This window comes from Pleurotus ostreatus (assembly GCF_014466165.1).
Source record: "Pleurotus ostreatus strain PC9 chromosome Unknown scaffold_2, whole genome shotgun sequence".
Taxonomy (NCBI): Eukaryota; Fungi; Basidiomycota; class Agaricomycetes; order Agaricales; family Pleurotaceae; genus Pleurotus; species Pleurotus ostreatus.
In genome coordinates, this window is record NW_023503157.1 from 1,939,165 (window position 1) to 1,963,355 (window position 24,191).

At 50.3% G+C, this 24,191-nt stretch overlaps 10 protein-coding genes across 10 annotated transcripts; 4 read left to right on the forward strand and 6 right to left on the reverse strand.

The window, feature by feature from the left end:
- Positions 1–114: 114 nt before the first annotated feature.
- PC9H_003484 (uncharacterized protein) lies at positions 115–4,557 on the reverse strand (the record flags this gene model as incomplete). Its single annotated transcript, XM_036773077.1, has 11 exons — positions 115–159; positions 212–367; positions 425–563; positions 614–753; positions 806–961; positions 1,013–1,076; positions 1,131–1,239; positions 1,296–1,401; positions 1,833–2,992; positions 3,048–3,848; positions 3,900–4,557. 11 exons carry the CDS (start codon positions 4,555–4,557, stop codon positions 115–117), a joined length of 3,534 nt encoding a protein of 1,177 aa, XP_036634550.1.
- Positions 4,558–4,698: 141 nt separating this feature from the next.
- On the forward strand, positions 4,699–8,148 carry PC9H_003485 (uncharacterized protein; the record flags this gene model as incomplete). The annotated part of the gene is made up of 13 exons (XM_036773078.1): positions 4,699–4,794; positions 4,845–4,898; positions 4,957–5,307; positions 5,423–5,515; positions 5,572–5,697; positions 5,759–5,875; positions 5,936–6,132; positions 6,182–6,641; positions 6,700–7,198; positions 7,255–7,438; positions 7,551–7,691; positions 7,743–7,802; positions 7,863–8,148. 13 exons carry the CDS (start codon positions 4,699–4,701, stop codon positions 8,146–8,148), a joined length of 2,664 nt encoding a protein of 887 aa, XP_036634551.1.
- Positions 8,149–8,266: 118 nt separating this feature from the next.
- NOP56 (snoRNP complex protein nop56) lies at positions 8,267–10,089 on the reverse strand (the record flags this gene model as incomplete). Its single annotated transcript, XM_036773079.1, has 5 exons — positions 8,267–8,350; positions 8,399–8,757; positions 8,811–8,928; positions 8,981–9,822; positions 9,882–10,089. The coding sequence occupies 5 exons, from the start codon at positions 10,087–10,089 to the stop codon at positions 8,267–8,269; spliced, it is 1,611 nt and encodes a 536-aa protein (XP_036634552.1).
- A 239-nt stretch (positions 10,090–10,328) lies between these two features.
- Positions 10,329–11,870, forward strand: PC9H_003487 (uncharacterized protein; the record flags this gene model as incomplete). Its single annotated transcript, XM_036773080.1, has 1 exon — positions 10,329–11,870. The coding sequence occupies one exon, from the start codon at positions 10,329–10,331 to the stop codon at positions 11,868–11,870; it is 1,542 nt and encodes a 513-aa protein (XP_036634553.1).
- A 1,714-nt stretch (positions 11,871–13,584) lies between these two features.
- PC9H_003488 (uncharacterized protein) lies at positions 13,585–15,162 on the reverse strand (the record flags this gene model as incomplete). Its single annotated transcript, XM_036773081.1, has 9 exons — positions 13,585–14,020; positions 14,072–14,198; positions 14,246–14,362; positions 14,420–14,582; positions 14,634–14,640; positions 14,691–14,730; positions 14,779–14,812; positions 14,863–15,000; positions 15,055–15,162. 9 exons carry the CDS (start codon positions 15,160–15,162, stop codon positions 13,585–13,587), a joined length of 1,170 nt encoding a protein of 389 aa, XP_036634554.1.
- A 635-nt stretch (positions 15,163–15,797) lies between these two features.
- PC9H_003489 (uncharacterized protein) lies at positions 15,798–17,493 on the forward strand (the record flags this gene model as incomplete). The annotated part of the gene is made up of 10 exons (XM_036773082.1): positions 15,798–15,891; positions 15,950–16,019; positions 16,073–16,225; positions 16,276–16,498; positions 16,552–16,691; positions 16,750–16,896; positions 16,945–16,974; positions 17,030–17,100; positions 17,156–17,404; positions 17,465–17,493. 10 exons carry the CDS (start codon positions 15,798–15,800, stop codon positions 17,491–17,493), a joined length of 1,206 nt encoding a protein of 401 aa, XP_036634555.1.
- Positions 17,494–17,571: 78 nt separating this feature from the next.
- Positions 17,572–20,202, reverse strand: PC9H_003490 (uncharacterized protein; the record flags this gene model as incomplete). The annotated part of the gene is made up of 17 exons (XM_036773083.1): positions 17,572–17,726; positions 17,791–17,983; positions 18,036–18,131; positions 18,173–18,264; positions 18,317–18,331; positions 18,401–18,451; positions 18,506–18,545; positions 18,598–18,660; positions 18,715–18,779; positions 18,836–18,849; positions 18,898–19,040; positions 19,099–19,395; positions 19,457–19,487; positions 19,536–19,635; positions 19,694–19,857; positions 19,912–19,978; positions 20,031–20,202. 17 exons carry the CDS (start codon positions 20,200–20,202, stop codon positions 17,572–17,574), a joined length of 1,758 nt encoding a protein of 585 aa, XP_036634556.1.
- A 240-nt stretch (positions 20,203–20,442) lies between these two features.
- Positions 20,443–20,995, forward strand: PC9H_003491 (uncharacterized protein; the record flags this gene model as incomplete). Its single annotated transcript, XM_036773084.1, has 4 exons — positions 20,443–20,571; positions 20,622–20,746; positions 20,798–20,858; positions 20,927–20,995. The coding sequence occupies 4 exons, from the start codon at positions 20,443–20,445 to the stop codon at positions 20,993–20,995; spliced, it is 384 nt and encodes a 127-aa protein (XP_036634557.1).
- Positions 20,996–21,035: 40 nt separating this feature from the next.
- PC9H_003492 (uncharacterized protein) lies at positions 21,036–21,474 on the reverse strand (the record flags this gene model as incomplete). The annotated part of the gene is made up of 3 exons (XM_036773085.1): positions 21,036–21,220; positions 21,277–21,322; positions 21,370–21,474. The coding sequence occupies 3 exons, from the start codon at positions 21,472–21,474 to the stop codon at positions 21,036–21,038; spliced, it is 336 nt and encodes a 111-aa protein (XP_036634558.1).
- Positions 21,475–21,759: 285 nt separating this feature from the next.
- Positions 21,760–24,015, reverse strand: PC9H_003493 (uncharacterized protein; the record flags this gene model as incomplete). The annotated part of the gene is made up of 15 exons (XM_036773086.1): positions 21,760–21,805; positions 21,856–21,959; positions 22,013–22,114; positions 22,166–22,247; positions 22,305–22,438; positions 22,490–22,624; positions 22,677–22,857; positions 22,909–22,958; positions 23,012–23,174; positions 23,237–23,337; positions 23,395–23,442; positions 23,492–23,616; positions 23,670–23,689; positions 23,740–23,801; positions 23,854–24,015. The coding sequence occupies 15 exons, from the start codon at positions 24,013–24,015 to the stop codon at positions 21,760–21,762; spliced, it is 1,515 nt and encodes a 504-aa protein (XP_036634559.1).
- Positions 24,016–24,191: the final 176 nt, after the last annotated feature.

The window sequence follows — 24,191 nt, forward strand, 5'->3', positions numbered from 1 at the left end:
TCAACGATCTTGCACAGTACGACCAAATAATATAGCATTGCAAAGGAACATTGATTACACACGTCTAATCCCTGACGCAATAAGGAGATCTTTTGTGGTGGTATATTGTCTAGCTTAGAATAGCGAATCCAGGAGCTTCCGAGATGCCTCCACGCCAAGCTGAAAGGAACAGTCAATAGACCATCTAGATGGGTAGTATGAAGAGACGCACGAAAGTAGCTGCATTGGCTGGGAATGCTCTGCCCATGGCAGGGCCAAAGCCTTTCCACAACGCGGCAACGCCGTCCTGAGCGATCGTCTTGCGTGCACAATCCATGAAACCCGAGTAGGTACCCGTAGGGGCGGATTGAAGGCGGGATTTCAGCACCTAAACCATCAATCGTCAACCATGCGACCAAATACGCAGATTGAAAGGAGTGCGTACATCAGGGGGTATGGCGATGGCCCACATGGCTACACCTGCAGTTCCACCAGCAAATATGATGGCGCCGAGGTTCAGGTCAGCCGGTGTCGCACCTGCTGGCGTCAAGGCCTTCTTGGTTACTTCGTAGGCCGCGAAATAGCTAAACAGGAGTAAGGATATGTTTACGGTATTGCTGAGGCCTGCACTTACGCAGCACTGCCTGGCCCATCCCTAGCTAGCGTGGCAAATGAACCACGGAAGATACTCCGCATCCCGCCTTCTTTATATAAATGCTTCATAACGTCCAACACGCCGGTATACTGGCGCCCCGATCCTCCTTGTCCTTGGATCTGAGGACAGAAGGTTTAGATCGAGTAGGACATGTAAGAATGAACCGCGAACCTGGAGTAGAACCTTGGCCCGCTCGACAGGAGCAGTAACTAATGTCGTTGGCACGGCTGACATGAATCCGGCTGCTGCAAGCTCCCCTGTCGACAAAACGTCGCTCTTGCGATTAGGTGTAGCTGATAGTATGAGTTTCTTTGATGCATCATACGCCTGCATAGCGTGGTGAGTCCACGCAGTACTGCTTTATCTGAGGGGGCGTACCCAAAACGACAGTGCGAAGATTGGTGTAACTCCTAGCAATGGAGGCACCATCCCCCGGTACATCCTTTCAACCATATCTCAGCGAATATGCAAGCGCACAACAGATATCCGAACATACCCTCGGACGCCATCCCGCGCCAGAATCTGCTTCACAACATCAACGGCACCAGTGTATGCCCCAGGCGCTGCCGTTTGCAGCCGAGTCTTTGTCAAGTCGAACGGATGACCTGTGAACGACGTCCATGAAAACGTAAAAACCAGAAGGCTCAGTGCTTCTACGAACCAACGAGAACGGCAGAGACACCGCCAAAACCACCCGCGATAAAAGCCTTGACAGACTCTGTTGTCGCGTTTCCACTGAACTCTTCCGCCGCTGGTGCCTCGCTGCTCTGTAGTGGTTGAAGGTCACCGGGTCAGCAATGAGCATGGTATATGAGGTCGCTTGACCAAGGAATGATCCCCTCACCATCGTGGTCTCGTTGATTCGACTGGTTCAAAGGCAAGTTACGGGGGAAACCAGGGATTGATCGAGATTATAGGCTCGGGCCTCCGTGAAATGCAAATGCCGGTCCAGGTGTGGTCGCTTGCCCCGAAGGAGAGCATGGCGTGCCCTACTGCCCCTCGGCAGGGTCACTTTGTCCCCGCAACATGTGAATTATCCCTCTTGGTCGAACTGACCCAATCGCCATGATCAGAGATATGGCACCGTCATAAATTAGTACATGAGTGCAAAGTTCTATACATATTATATATTTCTATCCATGCAGCCCGATTATGATAAGAAACACTAAGCTTCATCGTCCTGACCGAATCCACCAACAGGCTCATAGGTAGCTTCTGTTGTATCTCTTCTCCATACAGCGCGAACCCCGAAGAAGAACAAGCAGATAAGCCCGACGCCGAAGACACCCACACCAACGGGTGCGCCAATCTCAAACCACCATGAAGGTTGATATGGTTCAATGAGCGAGTCGATCAAAATCACGCCGCCGGTACCACTTCCAATAGTTGACCGGCCCCATGCAAGCACGCGACCGTAATCGTCGCGACCTTCTGTACCGCGTGCACCTTTGATACCGACGACGTATGCCCCATCTTCTTGCTGTCTGAAGACGACATCTCCGTAGGCAGCATTGGGCGATTGCAACGTAGAATATGTCACGGAGTCGTCCATGACCAATGGTCGATTGTTATTTAGGTCATCGTGGGCATCGAAGCGTTGTTTACTCGGCATGGGAATGAGATGTTGGGCGACAACGCTTCGAAGAAGATCTTCGTCCTTCGTCAGCTCGGTGACATTGTGACCTTTGAATGCGTCATCCGTTGGACAAAGGAATGTCCAACCAACAGCGCCCAAGTCAGCCCACGGGGAATCCTCTGGAGGGGCGGTGCCGTTCAAGACCCAGTCCAGCCCCGCTTTGTTGACGAGAGTGGTCATTGTCGTGACCTTGGCTGCCTTGAGTAACTTCCCAATAGTCAAGTCAACGGACCGAGGAATAAGAATGTCTGTGAGTTCGTGTATAACTCCGGATTGCGTGAGGATGTTCTTAGTGACCAATTCGGAACGCATGCCCGTCCAACCACCACTGGCAGTGATCAACATCGAGTCGTTGATTGCGTGGCGTTGGAGAGTAATGTCACTGCCCTCGAGAGAGGCAAATGTGCGCTGTGATCCGTTGTGTAGAGATTCGGCGTATTCTACGCCGTCTAGGGTATGATGCAAAATAACTTTCTCTAGATCTGCCTTGGCCGAAGGGAGGAGGAAGTAGGCACTGACTAGCATCCCCAGGCGCTTGAAGGCAGAGTTATCGGGAATGAGGAGGGTGGTTCTTGGTGTCGTCTTCAGTACCTCGGCTAGGGAAGTAGAGAAGATAGCCGACAAAAAGGTAGATAAATCGAGGAAGGTGAATGCAGTAGCAAGGGCATCCGTCGGAGGGGGAATCGGCCGAGAAACAAAGTAAATGTAGGTACTGTTGGCATCTGCAATAAAGTGAGGATATTAATACATACGTCGCACAGAAGAAGGGCAACATACCGTGTTCGGCACTGACCCCCGCGCCGCCGAAGCTGATGGATGGGTCCACTAAGGCCTTGCCTTTGTCACTTCCACTAATCTGCACTTCCATAACTTGTCTGCCCCCATCTAACGCTTTCTCTTCCAAACTTGTCTCCAAGAGCATTCCTGCCTTCAGCTTCTTCTGTGTCCACTTCCCAGGAATGAAATGATATTGAAGCAGCTTCTTCAAATCCTCCGAGCCTCTTTCTGGTAGGTCCTCGTCACCTAACAAGGAGATAGTATCGTCACTGAGGGCCAGTACCGTGTATTTGGAATCCGTCGAGTTGATCAAGTGGGTCAAATTGACGGAATGGATGAGGGAAACGAAGGTGGTGCAGTTGAGGGCTAGTAACGACTTCTCCGGTGTCACTTTGAGCGTGCCTGGAGGTATGAGCAACGAGTCCACGAGGTGAAGAACACCATTGGAGGCATAAATATCTGGCTGAATAAGTTGTGCTGATGATACCATTGTCTTGTCTGGAGAAACGACGACCTCGAGCTGAGAGCCGCTGAGGGTGGTGAGATTTAGAGCAGGTTCGAAAGATTCTGACCAGGCGATGTGCTTTTGTACTACAGCGTGCTCGTTTAATATCAGCTTGAGATCATCCGTCGCGAACTGGCTTTCTAGGTAAATACGTTCGTAGTCGTCCAACACGTCCCAAGCCTTGTCGACAGGCAGGAACAGAGTAAGTTCAGAAGTGGTGTTTAGCAGGTGGATGATTTCAGGCGTGAGGACTTTGTGAAAGTAGGAGACAGAAGCGTGCTGCGAGACAACATGTGCTAGAGAAGATCGCGTGGGTTAATGTTAATAGACATAAACCTTGAACGTACCGAGATCAGACGGCGGTTCTAATACGTCCGCTATACCAAGCAAGACCCCGTTGCCAGCATCTACTTTTCCCTTGGTTATCTCTGCCCCTCCGGTGCCAAATGCATCAACCCCGACGAAAGCGCGCCCTTCCCGGGCTGCTACCCGGAGTCGTTGTGGTTCGCCGCCCAGGGTGCCCCCTGGTATCGGCATCCAAGGGGGATACGGAGGTGGTTCTTTCGAAGGTGGGTCTACGAGTGTGTGGGGAAAGTGAAGCGTCTTGTGCACTTGTGGGTTGGGTTCGTTGTTTGGAAGATCAGTTATTGAATAATTGAGCAAGTGATACCACAGCTGTTGTCGAAGCTGCTCCTGCACATTGTCCTTGAGGTCGGTAGCGTCGTCTCGCAATATAGAGCGCCATCCTTTATGTTTCTTAATGGCGTCATTTGTCGGTGCAAATAACGTGCTTCCGTTGAGACGATTGAGAGTCGGGACGAGACGTGCCCGCATGATGAGCTTCAACAGTGACTCATAGTCCGGGTCGTCGCTGAGCGCGGTGATCAGTGTCTTTGAGGTTGTCGTTGTGTTGGAGGACCACGCGACTTGTGCGCCGTAGCAGGAGACTACGGGGCTCAAGACGAGGGCCACCAAGGTGTACCGGAGGGCAGGCCAAAGCCTCATAATGCTACGATTCTGTGATTGCAAACGTGGTGGTGGTCGTGGAGAGAGATGAAGAGGAGTGAGTTGCTGCGCGTGGAAGGCTACGAGGTCAATGGAGCAGTCATGGATCTCAAGCAAGGCATTTTAGCGCCACCCTTAATCATGGGCGCTTATTACATGTCCGAAGATCACTGGCTCGCTTCGCCGCTTCGAGTCACGAATCTCCTGGAAATGGCCACAACCAGGAGAAAGCCAAAGGTTCGCTGATTCGTACTGCAGTTCAAAATATTGGCTCAATTTTCTGCCAGGTTTACCTTTTGGATCTCGTAAAGGACCCGGCAGATAAGTCGGCTATCGTGCTGGTATAGTCAATCCGCCTCAGCGCACAAAGCTGTCACCACTTACTCCCAGCGCTCTTAGAAAACATGGCTCACCGACGACTCGCCCGACATGCCTACACCCCACTGGGATGAACCTGGCTTGCTTGAAGAAGGGAAGATTGTCATACATTACGTTGGATCAGGACCCGCTGTCGTTGATGAGCAGATTGTACAACTCGTGGATCGGCCTAGCTTTCAACCGGGCGACTGTTGTAGGCGCACTTCAGGCGATATAGAAACAGGCGTCGTCCTTAATGTTCAGGCCAAGGGCAAACTTTACCATGTTATTAGTGGTGTAGCCGTCCCTGGATGGAGAACAGTCGACGACATAGATACTTCTGGGAAGGCACATGTAGGTTGTTACATCGTATATAATGACTGGATAGGCGAGGTGAGTCTTTAGTTGTTTAGGACGACTACTCAGCCCACTATCCTGACGGAGTATCTAGGTAATCGAGGTGAGCTTCACATAACCTTCAGCGGCGCGCCGATTTAATTCCCCATAGGTTGTCGACGAAGTCCTTGTAGAGACGAGTTCAGGGCAACTAGTCAGCTTCTCTGAGCTACGCTCCCCTTTTGTGGCCGGTGACATAGGGCAGGTTTGTCTCGAAGGGGCTACATATCTCACTGTAGCGCATTGACACTTTCTTCCTAGGACATATTGCCTTCAGACTTGAAGCAAAGGATTTTCACACGAATTCCCGACCCCAACGAACCTGACACCGTCCTCAATGTCCAGCACGTCGTATATGCCATCTCTTGGTTGGCGCTTAATCAGACGGTAGCTCTCACCACTGCGGAGTGCATTCCTCATAGTATTAACATACGTGAATTTCCTCCAGCTCTCCCCCGCAGAATTGCAGTCGCGCACTCCGCCCCAACGGTTTTGGTACGGGGACGATCTCAACAAACTCACCTATCTTAAGAATCCGTATACACCCATGACAGCTGGCGAGTTGGTAAGCCATATTGATTCCACGTTATTAGGATGAAGTAAAGCAACTGATCCGTATTTTTAGGTCGTCTTGAAAGACGCAGAGAATGCACCGACATCTACGCATACAGACAGCAGTGACCCTACCTTCTCTTTCACCGTCCGCCGGTGTGTTGTCAGTGAGACGCAATCGGTGGTTACCGTTCTGTGGCAGAATGGCACACAAGAAGTGTTACCATCCACCGACCTTGCTCCCCACCCAGTTGATGATTACGATTGTTGGTAAGGTACTAACTACTTACGGTAGTGGCTCATCTGATTCAAATTGCAGGCCAGGTGACTATGTCGTCTGGAAGGGCGAGGGGCAAGAGCGCCCAGTGGTTGTGCAGAAAGTGAATCCAGCTGAGCGCACAGCCATGGTTCTGTTCACCGACACCAACAGCACCGAGCTGGTGTCTCTCCTCGAGCTAGATCCCCAAGGATCGACGGATCCAGAGGTCTTTGGCACGTCAGACGAATATGGCGTAGGGCAAGGCGACATCGTTTTCATTCACCCTGAAGGGCAAACAAACGGTCACGTTCCACCACGTGTACCCCGCCTCGGTGTATTGGAGCCTTGGGCAATGGAAGCACCTGTATACGACGAGCATGCCTCAAACCTAGGTTGGCGGAAGGAAATGTGCACCATTGGCTCAAGCCTCGTTACGCCACGAAAGATAACGCCGCCAGCCCTGATGAAAGACAGTAAGGAAAGTAATGGGTCTTTGAATTGGCTTGGCCATGTGACAAGCGTAAGTCTCCTCACCCCGCATTTCAAGACTTTTGCATCGACTTATAATGTGGTGATAGCTACATTTAGATGGCAGCGTCGAGGTTACGCATCCTGATGGGACGAAGGCTACATATCCTCTTGTACGGCTTACAAAATTATATGACACCACGGAACAGCTTGAGGATCTGTTTGACCATGACCATGATCACGACCATGACGAAGACGAGGATGAAGACGACGAGGGCGATGTTCAATGGTTTCGTGATGCCACGCCTTCATCTGAATTGGACTCAGACTCAGATACAGACATGGAGGGCACAGAAGGAACAAGCCCAATTCCACCGCCAGCTCAACCCAAGGTCAATCAAGAAGACGTATCGATGGACACCTCCGATGACTCCCCCATTGACCGTCGCGGCGACCAAGTTGACAAAGATTCCCATTGGAAACGATTCGACATTCTCTCTTCTACACCACGAGATCATGCATTCTATTCGTCTTCTCCTGCTCAACCCTCAAAGAGCTTCCTCGGCAGATTACAACGAGAATATAAGATATTGATGAGTAGTCTACCTGGTACGCCTGGTCTTTAGCTCATATGCAACTCCGTCTAACCTTAAACGCTGCTGTAGACACTATCTTGGTCCGTGCTTTCGAGGACCGCACAGATCTCCTACGATCACTTATAATGGGCCCAGATAACACGCCCTACGAAGACGCTCCGTTTGTCATCGATTGGCAACTAGACTCCAACTTTCCAAACAGTCCACCAATCGCTCACTTCCATAGCTGGACGAATGGCAACGGCCGAGGTATGTCTTCAATGATATCATCTCGCTTTGTGCCGTTCTCAGCCTTTTGTCACAGTGAATCCGTGAGTAATGCCTGCCGTTGTGTATCACGGCATAATCAATACCTGATCATATAGAAACCTTTACGAGGAGGGTAAAGTCTGCTTGTCAATACTTGGTACTTGGCAGGGAGATCGCACGGAATCATGGAGGGCTAACCGGTCGTCTTTGCTGCAAGCCTTTGTTTCGATTCAGGGCTTGGTGCTAGTCAAGGAACCGTACGTTTACACATTGCTCGCCATAGGTATATGGTTCATTGTTCCTTGCAGTTGGTATTGCGAACCAGGCTTCGAGAAGATGCGCGGGACCGATGACGCCACTATGAATAGGTTAGATCAGTTGTGTCGACATACCTCTGTTCCTTGGCTAATCCAAAATTCGCATCGTAGCCGGCTTTACAGCGAGAAGGCCTACGTTTTGACAAGAGGCTTCGTGCGCCGTGCTCTGGAAACACCGCCTGGTGGTTTTGAATCTGAGCTTCGATGGATGTACTTCGATTGCGGGCGTCTTAAGAAAGTTATCACACAAGCTCGTTCGCATATCATTTCAAGCCAAGCACACGGCGAGCAAGATCCTTTGGCGGCCATCCCGCGGCTGACTACAGGAGGCATAATCCTCCTTGAGCGAACACTATCCAAACTTGAGGCCCTGCAGGAGGCGCACGCAAGCACTTAGATTACGCACCTGTGTTTGTACCACCACAATGTACAGCTGCAACATGATTAGCTGGACCAGGAGGAAAGAAAGATATATAGCACAAAAAAATAGATAACACAAAAAGATACACGCGAAGCTAATCCTCGCTCGTCTTCTTGCTTTTCTTGTCTTTCTTCTCCTTTTTGCTCTTCTTTTCCTTTTTCTCGGAGCCAACTTCGGCCTGAGACACTGTTAGAGACGAGGGACGACAAGGTGAAGAGTCGCTTACCTCGCCTCCCTCCTTCGCCTTCTCTTTCTTTGCCTTCTTCAAGGCCTTCTTCTCCTCCTTCGACAACTTCACTTTCTTCACCGCGTGCTCATCCTCCTCGTCAACGTCCATCTCTTCACTGCCACGTTTCTTCTTCTTCTCCTTCTTTGTTGTGACAGTAGCCTCCAGTGTAGTCAACGCCGGCCCCGAATTGGGGTCTCCCATCTCAACATCATGATCATTGTCTTCCAGGGCAAGATCCTGCATGACTTTGTGGATGACATCAGCGTTTTTGGACGGAGGGGCCCCAGTCTCGAAGAAATTGAGACGTTCCTCCACTTGGGCCCGCAACGCTTCACCGTACTTGGCAGTCGGGACATCTATAGTAGATGTGCATTCATAACGACACTCCGAAATAGTGCATGAATCGTACCTGAATAACAGTCTATCCGCGATGCAATTGAGCATTTGTTCGCGAGGAAGCGTGATATCCGGCCCTTGAACTTGGGTCCCGCACGGCCAATGAATGAGGAGTGATAGAGAAGTCCGTACTAAGTGAACGTGAGATCGGGGATCCATAAGCAAACAATTTAGTAGACGTACCTTTGGTGTATTCCCCTTGGTCTTCAAGGCACGGAACAGGGCCTTCTCAGCTCCCAGTATTTGCACAGTACTGGCCGGATACTTGCTCAGATTTGTGAGACTGCCGGCATGGCTTATCAGCCTGGCGCCAACACGTTCGCCCAGGAGTGCCGTTAAACTTGGGGCAACCAGGTTCATCTTTTCCGACAGGTACGATATCAACGACTTTCGATATTCTGACAGGGATACGACGCGACCAGCAAAGGCATTGATATTCAGCATGTCAATCTCAGACAGTGATGAACCCATGGATCCACGGGCAGCATCGAGGATATTTTGTGCAATAGTGGTGTCGTCTCCGAGGAGCGCAGCAAGGTCCGGGAGTTTTTCCTCGTTGAGAGTATCTTTGTCCCCGATGAATTGTGCAACACTCGCGTATTGTTGATTGTCGGGTACGAGTTTGACGAGTTCGGGGAAGTGGTATCCGTACCACTCTCGAATGCGCATCGAAAAAAGGTTGACATCTTTGTCGAGCTGATCGAGGAGCGCAATTGCTTGGATAATCATGTTGTCGATACGGTTAACGTTGAACTTTAGCTTAGCGCGAGAGTAGGAGTGACCGAGACCGAGTTGCGCTTTGATTAGGTCGTCCGATTGGAGTCCCTTGAGGAGTTTGGATGCGTGTAGACGGATTCCTCGGATGATTTCCTGGGCTTCGTCGGATACATCGCAGGGAATTTTTAGCTCTGCTTTGATGCTCGATGCCAATGCAGAATCAGACACGGCCAACACGACAGTGGTCTTTTTTGAGGGTTTCGGGATATTGAGCTCGAGGAGGGAATGAAGATATTCATTTACAATACCTGAGAAGTATTTCAAAGATCATGAGTAGATTGAGTCCAAGGTAACACATCAAACTGACCTTCAGAGATATCGTTCGCATTCTCCAATGCCTGAGCCGCACTTTTATATGGCGAAAAGCTGAGCAGCGACACAATTTTGCCAAATTTCGATAGATCTTTTAGAGAGTCCTGCATAGCCTTCGACTTGAGGGCAATATCATCGGTGAGCTTGACTTCGAATATCGCATAGCCTGAGGCCGACTCAAACAGAGCATGAGTTGGTGGCATCCTGGCCGTGGTCCTGGTCGAAGTTTTGAGATTGTTGGTGGGGCCAAGACGATCAGGGAATTTCAAACCGTGGGACTCTATATTCCCACAGTCAGATTCCACCTCACAAATGGCATGTGTTTGCCTGTCTACGCGTGTGTTTTGGCTGAAATCACCGTCCCAGACAAGATGACTCGACAGGCTCTCATAAAGACCTGCTTCAAATTATCCAAGGCCTCAAATCCCCCAATTTCTTGCCAATGGACTTGTCGGAACCCAACATCGCGTCTCGCATTGCCGCGCTTCGACAAGAAATCGTCGTCCTTGGCAAATACCACAACGCCAACTACGCGACGACCGTGAAGCTGCCCTCAGAAGTCCTTGTGCAGATCTTTGCCTGCCTCGCGCAAACACCCACGCACCCCAAACCTGAATACCCGGAGTCGACAGAGCCTCCAAGGGCTCACTACACCTGGATCAAAGAGGTGACCCATGTCTGCAGCACCTGGAGGTACATTGCCCTAGCCACCCCTCTTCTCTGGACATCAGTGTTGGTGGGTCCAAACGAATGGGCGGAGCAGGTCCTTCAGCGCGCGCAGGGCGTTCCCCTCGATCTCAAATTCCCGATGCTGGAATTCCTCCCGAAGCCGCCGACGGCGCAGAAAGAAACAGACACCGATCTCATCAAAATGGTGTTTTCGCGACCACAGAATATTCGATCCGTAGATATTGCGTTTGACGGGCATTTGGTCAACGAAACAATGGAACTAATGTCCTCCCTCCTTTCGGGGGCCCCACTACCCCACCTCGAACGGTTGAAAATCACCAGCAGAAGCATACAGTTTGATATTCTAGACGAGTTATTCAGCCAATCCCGCTTACGCCACCTTAGCCTCGATACCTGCGTTGCCGACCTCAGCACCCCTCGGTTTTCCCTTCTGCGTACGCTTAGTCTCGCATTGGATCTTGGTATCGCCGGAGTGTTAGATTCACTATCCGCAATGCCTGAACTTGAAGTACTCTTTCTACAAGACTCCGGATACTCGCGGAGCGCAATCATGGAGGATGCACCAGAGTCTGTCATAATGCCTAGCTTGCAGGAGATCACTCTCAAGTCGGATTTTTATGAGATCATGGATCTTTTCAAAGTGCTCGTCGCGCCCGTTATTTGCTCAGTCGTTGTTGAAACTGCCCAGATGGACGATATACAGAGTGTACTGCATGCGTACTCTTTCCTGCAGATGTCTCATCTCTCTCCAACTTCGGCTCCTCAATCCTTGACAATCGAAGAGCTCGACGAGGCAGGGGACTTCCGACTACTCCACTCATCCCCGTCACAGGACGGCAAGGACAAGATGATATCGATATCTGGTATCGTAGTTGATCTCGATTCCCTTTGGACAAGTATTCCAAAACATAATGTTCAGTCTGTTGTCCTCACCGCCAACATGCGTGGCACCCCTGCACCCCCACCGCTTATGCCCGCCGTCATCGCGTCCGTCGCGCATTTGTCAACACTACGTACGCTACAAGCCCCATACCTCTCCTTCGCTGAGGCCTTCACGTCAAACGAATGGCATTCGGCATCAGCGTTCCCATCTCTTCAGACCCTGAATCTGGATTGTCGCTTCAGGAAACCATCGAAAGCCTCACTGAAGCGGTTAAGAGGGTGGGCAAATTGGAGGGAGGAAAGCGGCTCACTCAAGATCCCTCATTTCACGCTGAGAGGCTGCTTCAAGGAGCCCGCTGTGGCAGCTTTACAGTCTTCAGCCGGGGAGTTGATAATGATCCAATCGACCTGATGGTAAAGCACCGGGAGAGGATTATATACGTGCGAGCGCCGCCCGTTCAACTACCATATTAATGTTGCCACTGCAATGTACGAGCTCGCGATACACTCTAAAGTACCTCGAAGGTTGTTGGGTTTTGTCGTCCGCCTGCATGGCCTCAGAATCGAGGGTAGTATTATCGCCCCGCGATTAGCAATTATGGGATCTTTGATTCTCAGTCATTGCTACTTCTTAACAATCATGAAGAATGATTTTCAGGCTCCTACTTGGAATCACCGGGCCAGATAAATCGACGGGTCGCAAGAGACCAATGTTCACCCAATCAAGGGATGGGGTGTCTGTCTGAGGGTCGCCTCACTTCGAGAAGAAAGTCTTCCTCAGCAAATGTCACAGCGCGGGCACCAATATCCCCGTCGCTTCCAAGTCCCCCAAATCTCCACCGGTTAACCCTGTCACCCCTCCAAGTTAGAACCACGGGATCACTAGACCTGGTAACCTCGACACTCCTCTTCTCTGGACATCGGCATTGCTGCGTCCAAACGAGTGGGCAGAGCAGGTTTTTCAACGTGCGCTAGGCGCTTCTGTCGACTATCCATTCCCGGTGCTGGAGTTTATCCTAGAATCTGCGACGGCACCACCGACCTCATTAGGCTGGCGTTCTCGCAGTCCCAAAATATTCGATCAATAGATATCCCGTTCGCGAGCCCAATGGTTAACGAAACGATATACCTGATCAGCTCGCTCGTAGCAGAAGCTTCACCGCCCCGTCTCGAATGGTTAAAATTATCCAGTGAAAGAATACCGTTCGAAATCCCAGACGAGTCATTCAGTTAGTCCCGTTTACGACATCTCAGTCTCAAGAACTGCGTTGCGAATCTTAGTTCCTTTTTAAAGGACTTGAGACATACAAGAACCAGTCGAAATACCCGGCTTGCGCGAGATTGCTCTCGAGTCCGACTACTCGCAAATCACGGATCTCTTCAACGTCCTACTCACGCCCGGCATTCCCTCAGTCGCTGTAGAGAACCAAGGCTTGACAACCATCTAGAGGGTATTACGAGTGTCCTCTCTCCTCCAGTTCAATGATCTCCCCTCAACCCGGCCTCAAACATTCAAAATCACAGACAGTGAAGGAGAATCCCTATCATTGCACACGACAACGTCTCCGAACGGTGGGGGCAAGATATCATCAAACTGGTCACGGTATCGACATTCACCTTGGTAGACTTTGGACATCTATTTCCAAACAAAATCTTCAATCATCCGTTCAAATGTCCGATGCCTTTGACCCCTCATAGATTGTACACGAACAGTATCTCACATCCGTCTGGCATCTACAGGCTCTACAAACCCTACAAGTCCCGTACACGCAAATCAAAGGCCCTGCTCACCGCGCCAGTATTGCCGTAGCTCCAGAGCGGCTCGCATGATGACACCTGGGAAAACCTCATTGGAGAGATTAAGAGAATGGTTCAATTAGAGGGAGGCACAGGGGTTCACCCAGCATTCTGCTTCGAGAAGTCGGATGTAGCAGTGCTGCGTCCTTTAACCGAGCAGTGGTTAACGGTGAAAGTAACCAGACTTCGGTAACGCCCGAGTCTATTGCTAGGCATAACTTCCTTCGCGCCAATCTCCAGTTATAACAACATTTTCAATTATCATTATATGCTTCAACTGCAGCATACGAACTCGAGGTACATTATAGAGATACATTGCTCGAAGTGTGTCATTGCGTTTCGTCAATTCGCAGATTAGGTGGTACGAATGCCATACTACCATCGGAATCGCGAGGGGGTGGTGAATCAGGGGATGGAAGATTGCGATCGGTGCGTTTGTCCGGGGACGCCAGAGGTGAGAAGTGCGAGGTCCGCTCGCTGGCCTCGATATCGGAGAAGCGGTCGTCGGTGCGCTGTGTGCTATCTGGTGTGACAGGACTCTTGAGGGACATGCCGATGTGGTCGCTCGGGGACGAAGTAATTTTAGAACGACTTGGAAGGAGGCGTGGCCGCGTTATGGCGAACAGAATTACGTTGAACAAGCCCGAAGACCAGAATGTAACGCTAGCGAAGGCCGTGGCCGCGAATGGAACAGATGCGCCGGAGAACGACATCCATCGAGTAACTGTCATGGGGAACACGGTGATCGTATACACGGCGGGGTAACTGTGATGTAGTTGTTGAATGCCGTAAGTGTCAAAAGTTAAATGGACGCACAATAACATTTGCACTGCAATCGCAGTGGTTCTACTTCTATTAGTATTTTCGACGGAGAGAGGGTCTGATTCCACCGGGGTGATAGGCCTATGAAATCGCACACTGCACCCGCTGAAACTAAGGAAACCTTTGAAGAGGGTTAACATAAGGGCTGGCAACAGGGTAACAACGTACCTTTGACAAGAAACGCAAGGAGTACGTAGATGACAATGTTGCCCATTGCAGCTAGCCACATCCAAAAATACTCTAGCGCTATTCGCTCATCCTCGAAGTGATCAGTGATCCAGCACCCTGCATACGTACGGGTATCAGAAATAAAACTTTTGGACACATGATATGATCACGGACAATATTTAGTGTCACCATAGTAGCCTTGCGCTCCGTGCTTTGCTGAGGCGACGCCAGTAATGAGAGCCAGGAAAATCCAAATTAATGCGATGACAACGATCGTCGAAAGGAATGGGGGGTGCCATCGCACGGCCAAGACACAGAAGGTGTACACGGCGATAGCCTGGCTCGATTAATGAGATGATTGGGCTGAAAGGTGAGATGCTAAGCTTACTAGAGAGCTTGGTGGACGTCAGAAACCAAAGGAAGGAATATTATCCAGCAACCTCACCATAGTGCCACGCCAACGTCGCCCATCTGTTGGAAAATTCCTGAATATTGTTTAGCGATTGTGTAAGCGATACTGTAGAGCCTGGTACCTTGGGCCGTACAATAGGTACCCTCTGTGACACCCTACGCAATAGGATTAGTCTATACTCGCAAACCACAAGAACACCTCTTACCATGTCAATCGTCCATTTGACTGTCATAATCCCCCCAATGCCTTGGACGACCTCGCATGCTAGGAGATTCATGAAGTAATAGTGTACATGGGTTGACTTCCATCCTCGAGTGACCTCAGGATTGTATATCACGGAGGTCTGTTGGGTAGTGCATTAGCAAGCGCGAGAATATGAGGGGAAGGAGGTAGATACCCCAATATACAACAGTAAGCATGAGACGGCGAAAGTGGAGAGGCAGGCCGCGACGACGACGAATATTAAGCCGATCTTCGTGCTCTGGTCGAAGTCGCCCGAAGGCATCTAGGCGGAGAAGGTGGAGGAGCCAGGACACGAAAGTACAGGAAAGGGAACCTAGTGCATGAACATGGAGCGATAGATAAGGTCGTGTGGTGAGTATGGGGTCTGGCAGTAGCGCTCAGGTACACCCACATAATTAATACTGTGAAAATGCGACAGGGTATATTTTTGATGGCAAAGTATTGATGCGATTGACTGATATGGGCATATCAGTTGGAAATTTATATCCATACATCCTCAATGAGGGTCACTGCAACGCAAAAGACCGAACCGCACGGCAGCAGGAGGTCCATTGGTTCACATGCGGATACTTTGATACTACGCAGAGGCTGTGAGGCTGCCATGAGCTAAAGGAAACGAAGATTTGGCTCACTGGAGAATCGAGCTCAACTATGAAGTCAATTTGGCAGTATTATCGCATTATTTCCAAATCATATTCCTGGAATTTGTATTCCAAGGAGGGTCTCGGAGGCAGTAGCAATGTTCTTGGTGGTGGTCGATCGCAAAGGGCTCACCAGCGCTACCGGGTCCGGCAACTCTTGCTTGGTTACCACTACGGTCACGCTCACCGACTCCCTCGACATCGACCACTATTGAGGGCAATGCATCTCTGAATTCGTGGCCCATATACCACTCGCATGGCCCTTAGATTATTGTCCAAACCAGGTTTCAAATGTACTGCTAGCCCGTTCGTCGCAAATTACCACGACTATGTTCGATGTGCTTCCCCAGGTGCGTCGATATGGGACATTTCCGGCGCGGGCGCAGTATACTGACATCGTGGTTCAAGGGGGAGCTATGCGCATCCCACTAGCGTCGCCTAAAGTCATTGGTGTCGCCAACTCCAGAGGGAATAGGGGGTTTGTCCCATCGCTGTCCACTATTGCCTCCATGTGAAGCTGAAAGCTGCCAGTCATCAAGAAGATTTCTATTCCTTCGCGACGCTGTCTCTGAATCCGGAGGAACTCCGCATTAGTGTGAAAAAGGCCCATGCCATAGATTGGGACCCAAGCAAAGTGGGAGACCTCTACGCTAGACAAGTTGTATTTGTAGGAATATACGACGGGTAAGCCTGCGATCCATTATGCGAAAGTTCCAGCTGTTCACCTTCTGAAGCCATGGAGGGTCCGCTGTATCTCAATATCTTCGCCAGGAACTACATGGATTGTTCGAGTCTGTAGATAAGTCTATGATCCCCGAGCTATACACATGGATCACCAAAGAAGTGGGAGGTTATTTCAAACGATATAGAGGCGGTCCGATGACCCCTTGGATCCACGGTGTTGAGAACACATCTGAGATGGATTTGGAGGCACGAGCAGCGCTGGCTTTTTATGAAGTATGTTATCCTTTACATTCTTTTCATTTCCACAGCACGTACAACTTCGACAGGTAGACAAGAATTTATCTTCGGATCCAGTTGCACAAAATTGTGGAGCAACCGCATCTCTCATCCTTCTGCATACCCTTGACAGCCCAGCGGCTCCATTCTTCTCCGCAAAGAAGACGGCGCTGACTGTGGCTCATTGCGGGTGAGTTGCTGAACCCCAATTATCATTATTCATATATACCCACAACGATGGTCGCCAGAGATACCCGTGTTTTATTATGTTCGACCAATGGCGGGAGGGTGTTTACAATGACTGAGAACCATCACGCAGACTCCCGAGTTGAATCTGCACGCCTGCGTAAAATGATGGGCTCAGCGTTAATCACTGATTCGTTTGGTGAATCTCGGTATGTCTCCACCCAGCTCCTTCAGTCTCCATTCTGATCAATTATTAGTTGGATGGGCGCGTTGGCAAACACGCGCAGGTCATCTTCATTTTGTTTACCCCACTCCTCAGTCTGCTAACCCTGGCTCGAACAGTCTCGGAGATCTTAAATACAAAAGGTTCGGCGTCACGCCAGAACCGGAAGTAAGAACCAAACTCTTAGAAGGTGGGGAACTACGTACAAACCCCGTTTTGTTGAATGGTATTGACTCGATGATTAGGATCAGAATGGGCGTATATTGTTGCCGTTTCAGACGGTGTATCATCGATGTTATCCGATGACGAAGTTGTAGACTTGGCCCGTGGCTGCAAGGATCCCAAGACCGCAGCTGATCGAATTCTCTCATTCGCACAGGAGCTGGGCGGTGGAGACAATGCCACCGCAATTGTGGTTCCCCTCGCGGGCTGGGGTCATATCACAGGGCCTGATAAGACCAAAGACTTACGTGAATATCGCTTGCAAGAAGCAGGTGTGTGCTCTTCCTGGCCTCCAATCGCACAGCGCTTAAATCTAACTCTTATTAACCCAGCTGGAAGCGAGCGGCTTCGGAGAATGTGATCCCGTTGCAAGGGCTCTGGATTTGGACATAGATACACGATGTTAATTACCAACCACGTCGAACATATTTATCCGCTGTTATATCTGCGCCGCAGCGTGCCCATCTGCTCGAAGGTCGGACCCCGCCGCCCATACCAGCTCTCCCGTGTCATTCTTGACCTTCTGGATGATCTGGCCTCGACCCATCATGCTTCTCCCAAACCCAGTGACGGGACGGGCATCATGGCCCAAATCTAAATGAATGATAGGTGATAAGGTTCTGTTCAGGTCTCTCCGTTGACAGAGGCCAAAACGCACCCCGAAGCTTCGCGATGGTCTCCGCGGTAATGCCATCTTCGAAGTAAACCTCGCTGTTGGCATCAACAACGTTTCCTGGCTGACGAGCGCCTTCGGGCATTCCAGGGGAGATGCAAAACCTAGGGGCATCCAGAGCATCTTGGACTGTGAAGCCTCGCAAGATGTTCAGAAGCACTTGAACGTGTCCTTGAGGCTGGACACTGATTGTGAGCGAGCTGATACGGTAATCAAAGGATACGACTCACTTGCATGTATCCACCCATCACACCGTACGATAGGAACAATTCACCATTTCGAGTCGCCAACGCCGGGATGATTGTATGGTAAGGTCGTTTGCCGCCCTACACCGCCAATGAGTTTATTTTACTGACACCCCGATGACACTCCTCGCCTGCAATTTGTTTGCGTGCGATTCATCGAGGATGAACCCACTTCCTCGATTCTGCAACGTGAAACCACACCCTTTTGGCACAGCTAAAAAGGAAGCTTAAATCATGATGATCGACCAAAGAATCCACGGAATTACCGCCCGTCCCAAAGCCTGAGTCGAGGAGTGAGGTAGGTAAGTTCACTGATCTTTACACGCATCAATCAAAATGAATCAACGTACCTGCGAAGTTACTCTGAATGTAACTACATGCGTTGCCCCATTGATCGGTCACTGCCACGCACTGGACGTTTATATCTCGAAGAACTCAATCGGTAAATCACTTACCAGTGAAGTAAACAGTGTCTGAGGAATTGAATGGCTTTCCCTGTTCCGCTGTCAGCCACCAACGAAGGAGGCAGTACGGTGATAATCATTACATGTTCTAATTTATCATTGGCCTTGCTGGAATCAAAAGTTGCCGCTCTGGCGGCTAGATATTCCTATGGCCGCATTTGAGTCACAAACGATATAGAACGGGGAAGTAGATTGATTACCTTGCTCAGCAGTTCTTTGACAGGGACTTTGCCAAAGTCTGGGTCGGTGACATACCATTGACTATCTATTTATTGATGGGGCGTCAGTGCGCCATTCCTCGCATGACATGTATAATCAAACCTGCAAAAGCGAGCCTGCAACCGGCTTAGTCGTGTATTTTTTTAGTGCAAGAGACAACAAACCGCATGGCTTCCACTACGGCGTGAAGATATTCGGCAGAGTTGTGCTCTAATTGGGAGAGGGGTTTGATTAGACCTTGTTCCTGCAGCTGCTCAAGGATCCCGAGAGCTAGGAGCGCTGTTATGCCTTGTCCATTCGGGGGACACTACCCATAATATCCAATTTAACCCTTGCCTTGATGGTACGGTGCTGGGATGCCTTACCTCGTAAACGGTGACTTCTCCGGCATATGTGTATGAGATAGGATCGACAAACGTCGTCTCATGTTTCGCGAGATCGTCCAATTCCATCACACCACCTTTGCTCTGGATGAGCTCAACAATCGCTTCTGCGACGCGCCCTTTGTAGAATCCATCCTTTCCTTTGGTAGCGATCTCACGGAAGGTCTGCCCAAGTGTAGGGAACTTCTTGACTTGGCCCGGCAGTGGTGCCTTGCCGTTCAAGAGCATCTCGTCGCCGTTGGGAGATGCATTCTGGATAAGCTTCTCCGAACGCTGCCACTGGGGATACGAGGGGAGGATCAATAGTCATTCACGACGGATGCGAGGGACTACTGCGAACCGCGTAACTGTGGAACTCGGACACGGGGACTCTGAGAAAGATTTAGCAAAGGAGCTGAATGTCAACATGAACGTATTACCCCTCCTCTGCGAGTCTGATGGCGGGTTCCAGTACTTCAGCCACAGAAAGTTTGCCAGTACCGAACTTTTCGACGGTGTCAACCCATGCAGCAGCAGCACCTAACACACAGTGGTGAGCTGAGGTGAACTCGAGCATACACCAGAAGATATGACGAGCCTGGAACAGTGACTGAGTTAAGATCTGTCGCGGGAATGCGTAGATCTCCCCCCGGAAGCCTTGACTTTGCGTATTCCAAAGTTAACTTCTGAGGGGAATGCCCGGAACCATTCAGGGCTTTCACGACGCGGGTCTTCGCATCGAAGAACAAACAAAAGGCGTCACTGAGACGTTATCAGTGGTATATTCTGAGTATGATCGCGAGAAGCGAAGCTTACCCGCCGACACCACAACAACTCGGTTCGGTGACATTCAACGCGGCGGAGGTTGCGACGGCAGCATCAGCTAAAGCACCGTTAGAAACAACATTTCACTTTGAAGGGGGGATAAATCGCACCTGCGTTACCGCCCTTGCGAAGGATCTCCAGGCCAGCTTCAGTGGCCAAAGGCTGACTTGATGACACTACACCTTTGGTACCGTATACGACTGACCTGCGACTTGGGAAGCGTCCTGGGGTCAGCTCAGGCTGGTCGACCTTTGCCCAATCGATCTGTACCGGGGAAACCATTGTAGACAGAGTGTAGATAGCGTCGCAAATATTTCTCCACTGTATATTCAAATTTCAAGCCGTTCTCAGCGGGCACCCGCTCCGGAGGTGCTTGAGAAATTATGGGTGAGTAGCACATGTACATCGCCGGCTGAACTGATGATGGTGCAATTGGTGAGCCCGGTGGGGCATCCCCTAAAGGTAACATGATCAGGATCTCGAGTCGGACACGGCGCGCGAGCTTCATACCATCATCCTAGAATGTCTCTTCAAGCCAAACTCCAAGTGGTGACTTCGGAATTCCAGAAACTTCAGCTTGACCTGTCGAATGCGGTCGAAGCTAGGCAACGACTGGAGGCACAGTTGTCCGAGAATCAATTGGTCAAGAAGGTAAGGTCAACTTGAGATAATCCTGATCGTGCACGTAAAGCTTGGCCTAGGAATTCGACCAGCTGAAGCCGGAGAGCGTCGTATATAAGCAAATAGGCCCGGTGCTGGTCAAGCAAGATCAGTCGGAGGCAAAGAGCAACGTCGATACGCGACTGGAGTTCATCACAGGAGAGATGTTCGTGATTTAAAGTGTTGTTTCTCAGCGTTCCTGCTGACCAGTACACAGCAAACGCGTAGAAAGCCAGATAAAGGAGATCGAGCAGAAGAGTGAAAAGAAAAAGACCGAAGTGAGTCAAGAGAGTCACAAATTTGATTATTATACTCTAAATAGACGTGACCCTCCCTCGTTCATCAGGTACTTGAGTTGCAGACGTCTATGCAGCAACAGCAAGCAAAAGCTAGCCAACCAGCAATCAAAGCTTAACACCCCCCCCCACCATTTATAAAATCTGCATACGGCGCGGTCATGGAGTTGCGGAGGATTGTATCGGTTGCGGAGGTGGAGGCAGTGGGGAGGTTGGCATTCGCTGTGTATGAGCTTTCTCGCGTTCGCCCTCCGGACTTTTCAGGACGCGCTCTAGTTTGAATCGCTTGCTTGCTGATACTGGTGGGCAATTGCGAATGAGGACAACATCGTCTTTGCGGAGGACTACGTGATTTTGACTCATTTCGTGGGTTGCAAGCAATCTATATCAGCTAACTCACTGTTACTGGGATCGTGAGTCAAGAATTTGGTGCTTCGCTCGATGCGCTGCAGAAGAATAAGTTTCATTGCAAGAGCAGAGGCAAGGCTCGTACCTTCCCAGTCAACTTGTGTACGACCCAGCGCGAGACAGTGACCGTCGCTGTCTTGTTCATGAAGCCAGCTTTTGTGACCACACCGGTAAAAGCCATCGGAGGCATGGTGTTGGATGTTGGACGGAGGAAGAGTAGTGCACCGCTGAGAGGCCGTTGGAGAAACGTCCGTAGACCACGTGCAATTCACGGATAGGGTTCGATAGGAGATAGGAACTGTCTGTTACAGCGATTATGACAAGACGCAGCGGAATGTTGTGAGTAGGCTACAGTACACTATGATATGTATAATTTGATTGTTTTAAGCCGGAGCAATGCTATGAATGCGAAGTCTAGATTTGATGAGAGTCGTAATAATCATGGCGAGTCCGTGAAGGCGAAACAACCCGACGTTTATGTGGGAGCGTACTTCGACTTTTTTCTCAGATACGGTCCATATCTAAGATGATATCAGACACCGTGCCACCTTTCGAAGGCGTGCCAACTTACTTCATGAGAACGAAAGGTATAGGCATCATCGCCACAGCGACGAAACCTAAGAGCGATGAGGCCCATTGGGGGCCTAACGCCTTGTACATTTCGCCGGCGAAAAGCTGCAAGATATCATTAGAAGAAGCCTATTGCAGGTTGGTTGGAGGCTACTTACTGGAAAGCCGGCACCGGCTAAACTTCGAACAACGGTGTTGCTGGCAAGGGCAGACGCGGCGGCCATAATATAGGCATCAATGATATACGTGAAGAGGGGGAGCTAATGCCGGATGAGTACGCGGAAGCTTTCTGAGGGATTAGTTGCGCTTACGAAGAGCCAACTGATGGAAAAGCCCATAAGAACGCCGGACATAAGAGGTGCCCAGTAAGAAATACTAGGATCTGAGGTCCACCTATGTGAATCCTCTCAGCAACATGCAGAGATGTTATATACGAAGTCTAAAACTCACGCAAACCAGAAGAAAGAGATTGCATAGAGTGGCGCGGCAATTAACGACATCTCTAACCGAAATTCTGGCGGTACGGGTGCAGGCGCCAGCTCCAGAGCTTTCCTTCGATAACGGGGTGCAAATATCAAGACATACTACGCATACGATGTTAGAAAGGTCCGATGGCAAACAGGGTACGAGCCTACAAGTGTCACAGCGGTGCAGCCTCCGATGGGCACACTCAGGAACATGAGGCCGGATATGCCGAGGTTGAATCCATGTCCTTCAGTGTAGACAACTGGGTACGCTTCGAACAGAAGGTATAAACAACCATAGACGAACTGAATTAATGCGTCAGCAGAATTTTACATATCCTCGTGCGGGAAGACCCACACTCATGTACGCGGTCATCGCGATCAGCATAGGCTCTGTGAAGAGCATCTTGAACGGCCTGGCCAGTGTATGTTCCAGGCTTTGCACAGCAGTGCGCTTGACTCTTTCCAACGGAGCATAGTAACGCTCATCGCCAGTCTCCTTACGCAGCCGTTTTGCCTTCGCCACGAGAAGGACGGGCCTAAAGATAATTCTCAAGGGGGAATTCTTCATCGGGCGGAAGGCCACATACCGATAAGTTTCTGGAATGGTGAAAAAGATGAGGAGCCAGCATAGCCCAGCCTAAGAAATGCACGGTGAAGACCGAACAAAATTAAGGGGAGATAACAACTTACAAAGATAGTGAGGATCCAGAACACCCATCGCCATGATACCCCTGCAACGGCAAGAAATCCAGCAACCGTTGGTCCTAACGCGGGACCACTAAACGGAGCGACTGTGAATATTGCCAAGGCTTTTCCCCGCGTCTCCGCATCCCAGACGTCAGAAATAAGGGCCCTGAAACCCAAATGATTACTAACTTGAAGACCGGTAAAGGTTACCGAAAGACATTTTCTTACCCGGAATTTGTGAGAGGGGCAGCAGCGAAGAAGCCACCAAGGAAACGGAAGATAAGCACCGATGCTGTATTCTTGGATAGAGCAGAGCCGACTTGAAATCCCTAATTGTGCTGATGAGAAAGAGGGTCGGGGACCGCGCCTGGTGAATAAGCACGTACTGTGTACGCGAGGAATGGCCAAACGAAAATAGGTCGCCGTCCGTATTGCTTCGGAGCATGTCAGGACATATGCATCATGGGTTCTAGTCTTACTAACCTCGCTGAGGGGTCCCCATAGGAGCGGGCCCACGCAATAGCCGGCGACGAATAGAGATATTGTCAATATGCCCACTGTCTCTCCAAGATGGAATTCCTCCATCAGCTGGGGGACAATACCAGAGGCTATGAGCGCTCAAAATCAGTAAATAGAATGGTGCAATGAGGGGACGACATACGCGCTGAACTTGCGAAGGTACTATTTTGTGAGGTCAGTGACGTCGCCTTCGATAATTTTATGGCACGCACGCATTCAGAACGAGGAGACCACTGGCCAAGGTAAGATACCAGCGTTTCAACCGACTCCAGTTCTAAATAAGCACGTTCAGAAGAATTCTATGTTTGACCTGTTCTGCCACTCACGAAAGGGTTTGCTGCTTCTCCCTCGTCGAACTGAACCAAGAAGGGGTCGACGATCTCTGCTTCTACTTTGATGGCGGGCTCTCCGAATTTTGAAGCGTTCTCGAGATCATCGTCTATAGTGGTCGATGATCGCGAACCACCGTGATCGAGTTGTTGATCCATGGAATGAGTGCGCGCGTGAATGCATGACAATGGCCGGCCTTATATATGTCGGCCTCTATCGCTGTATTGCACATGTATTTCAATTTTCCGAATCTTGACAAGGACCCTTGCGATCTGCAAGTTTCCAGGCTGGAGATTTCGTGAGTAAGAAGGAATGACTTGGTTCGCCGCTCCTT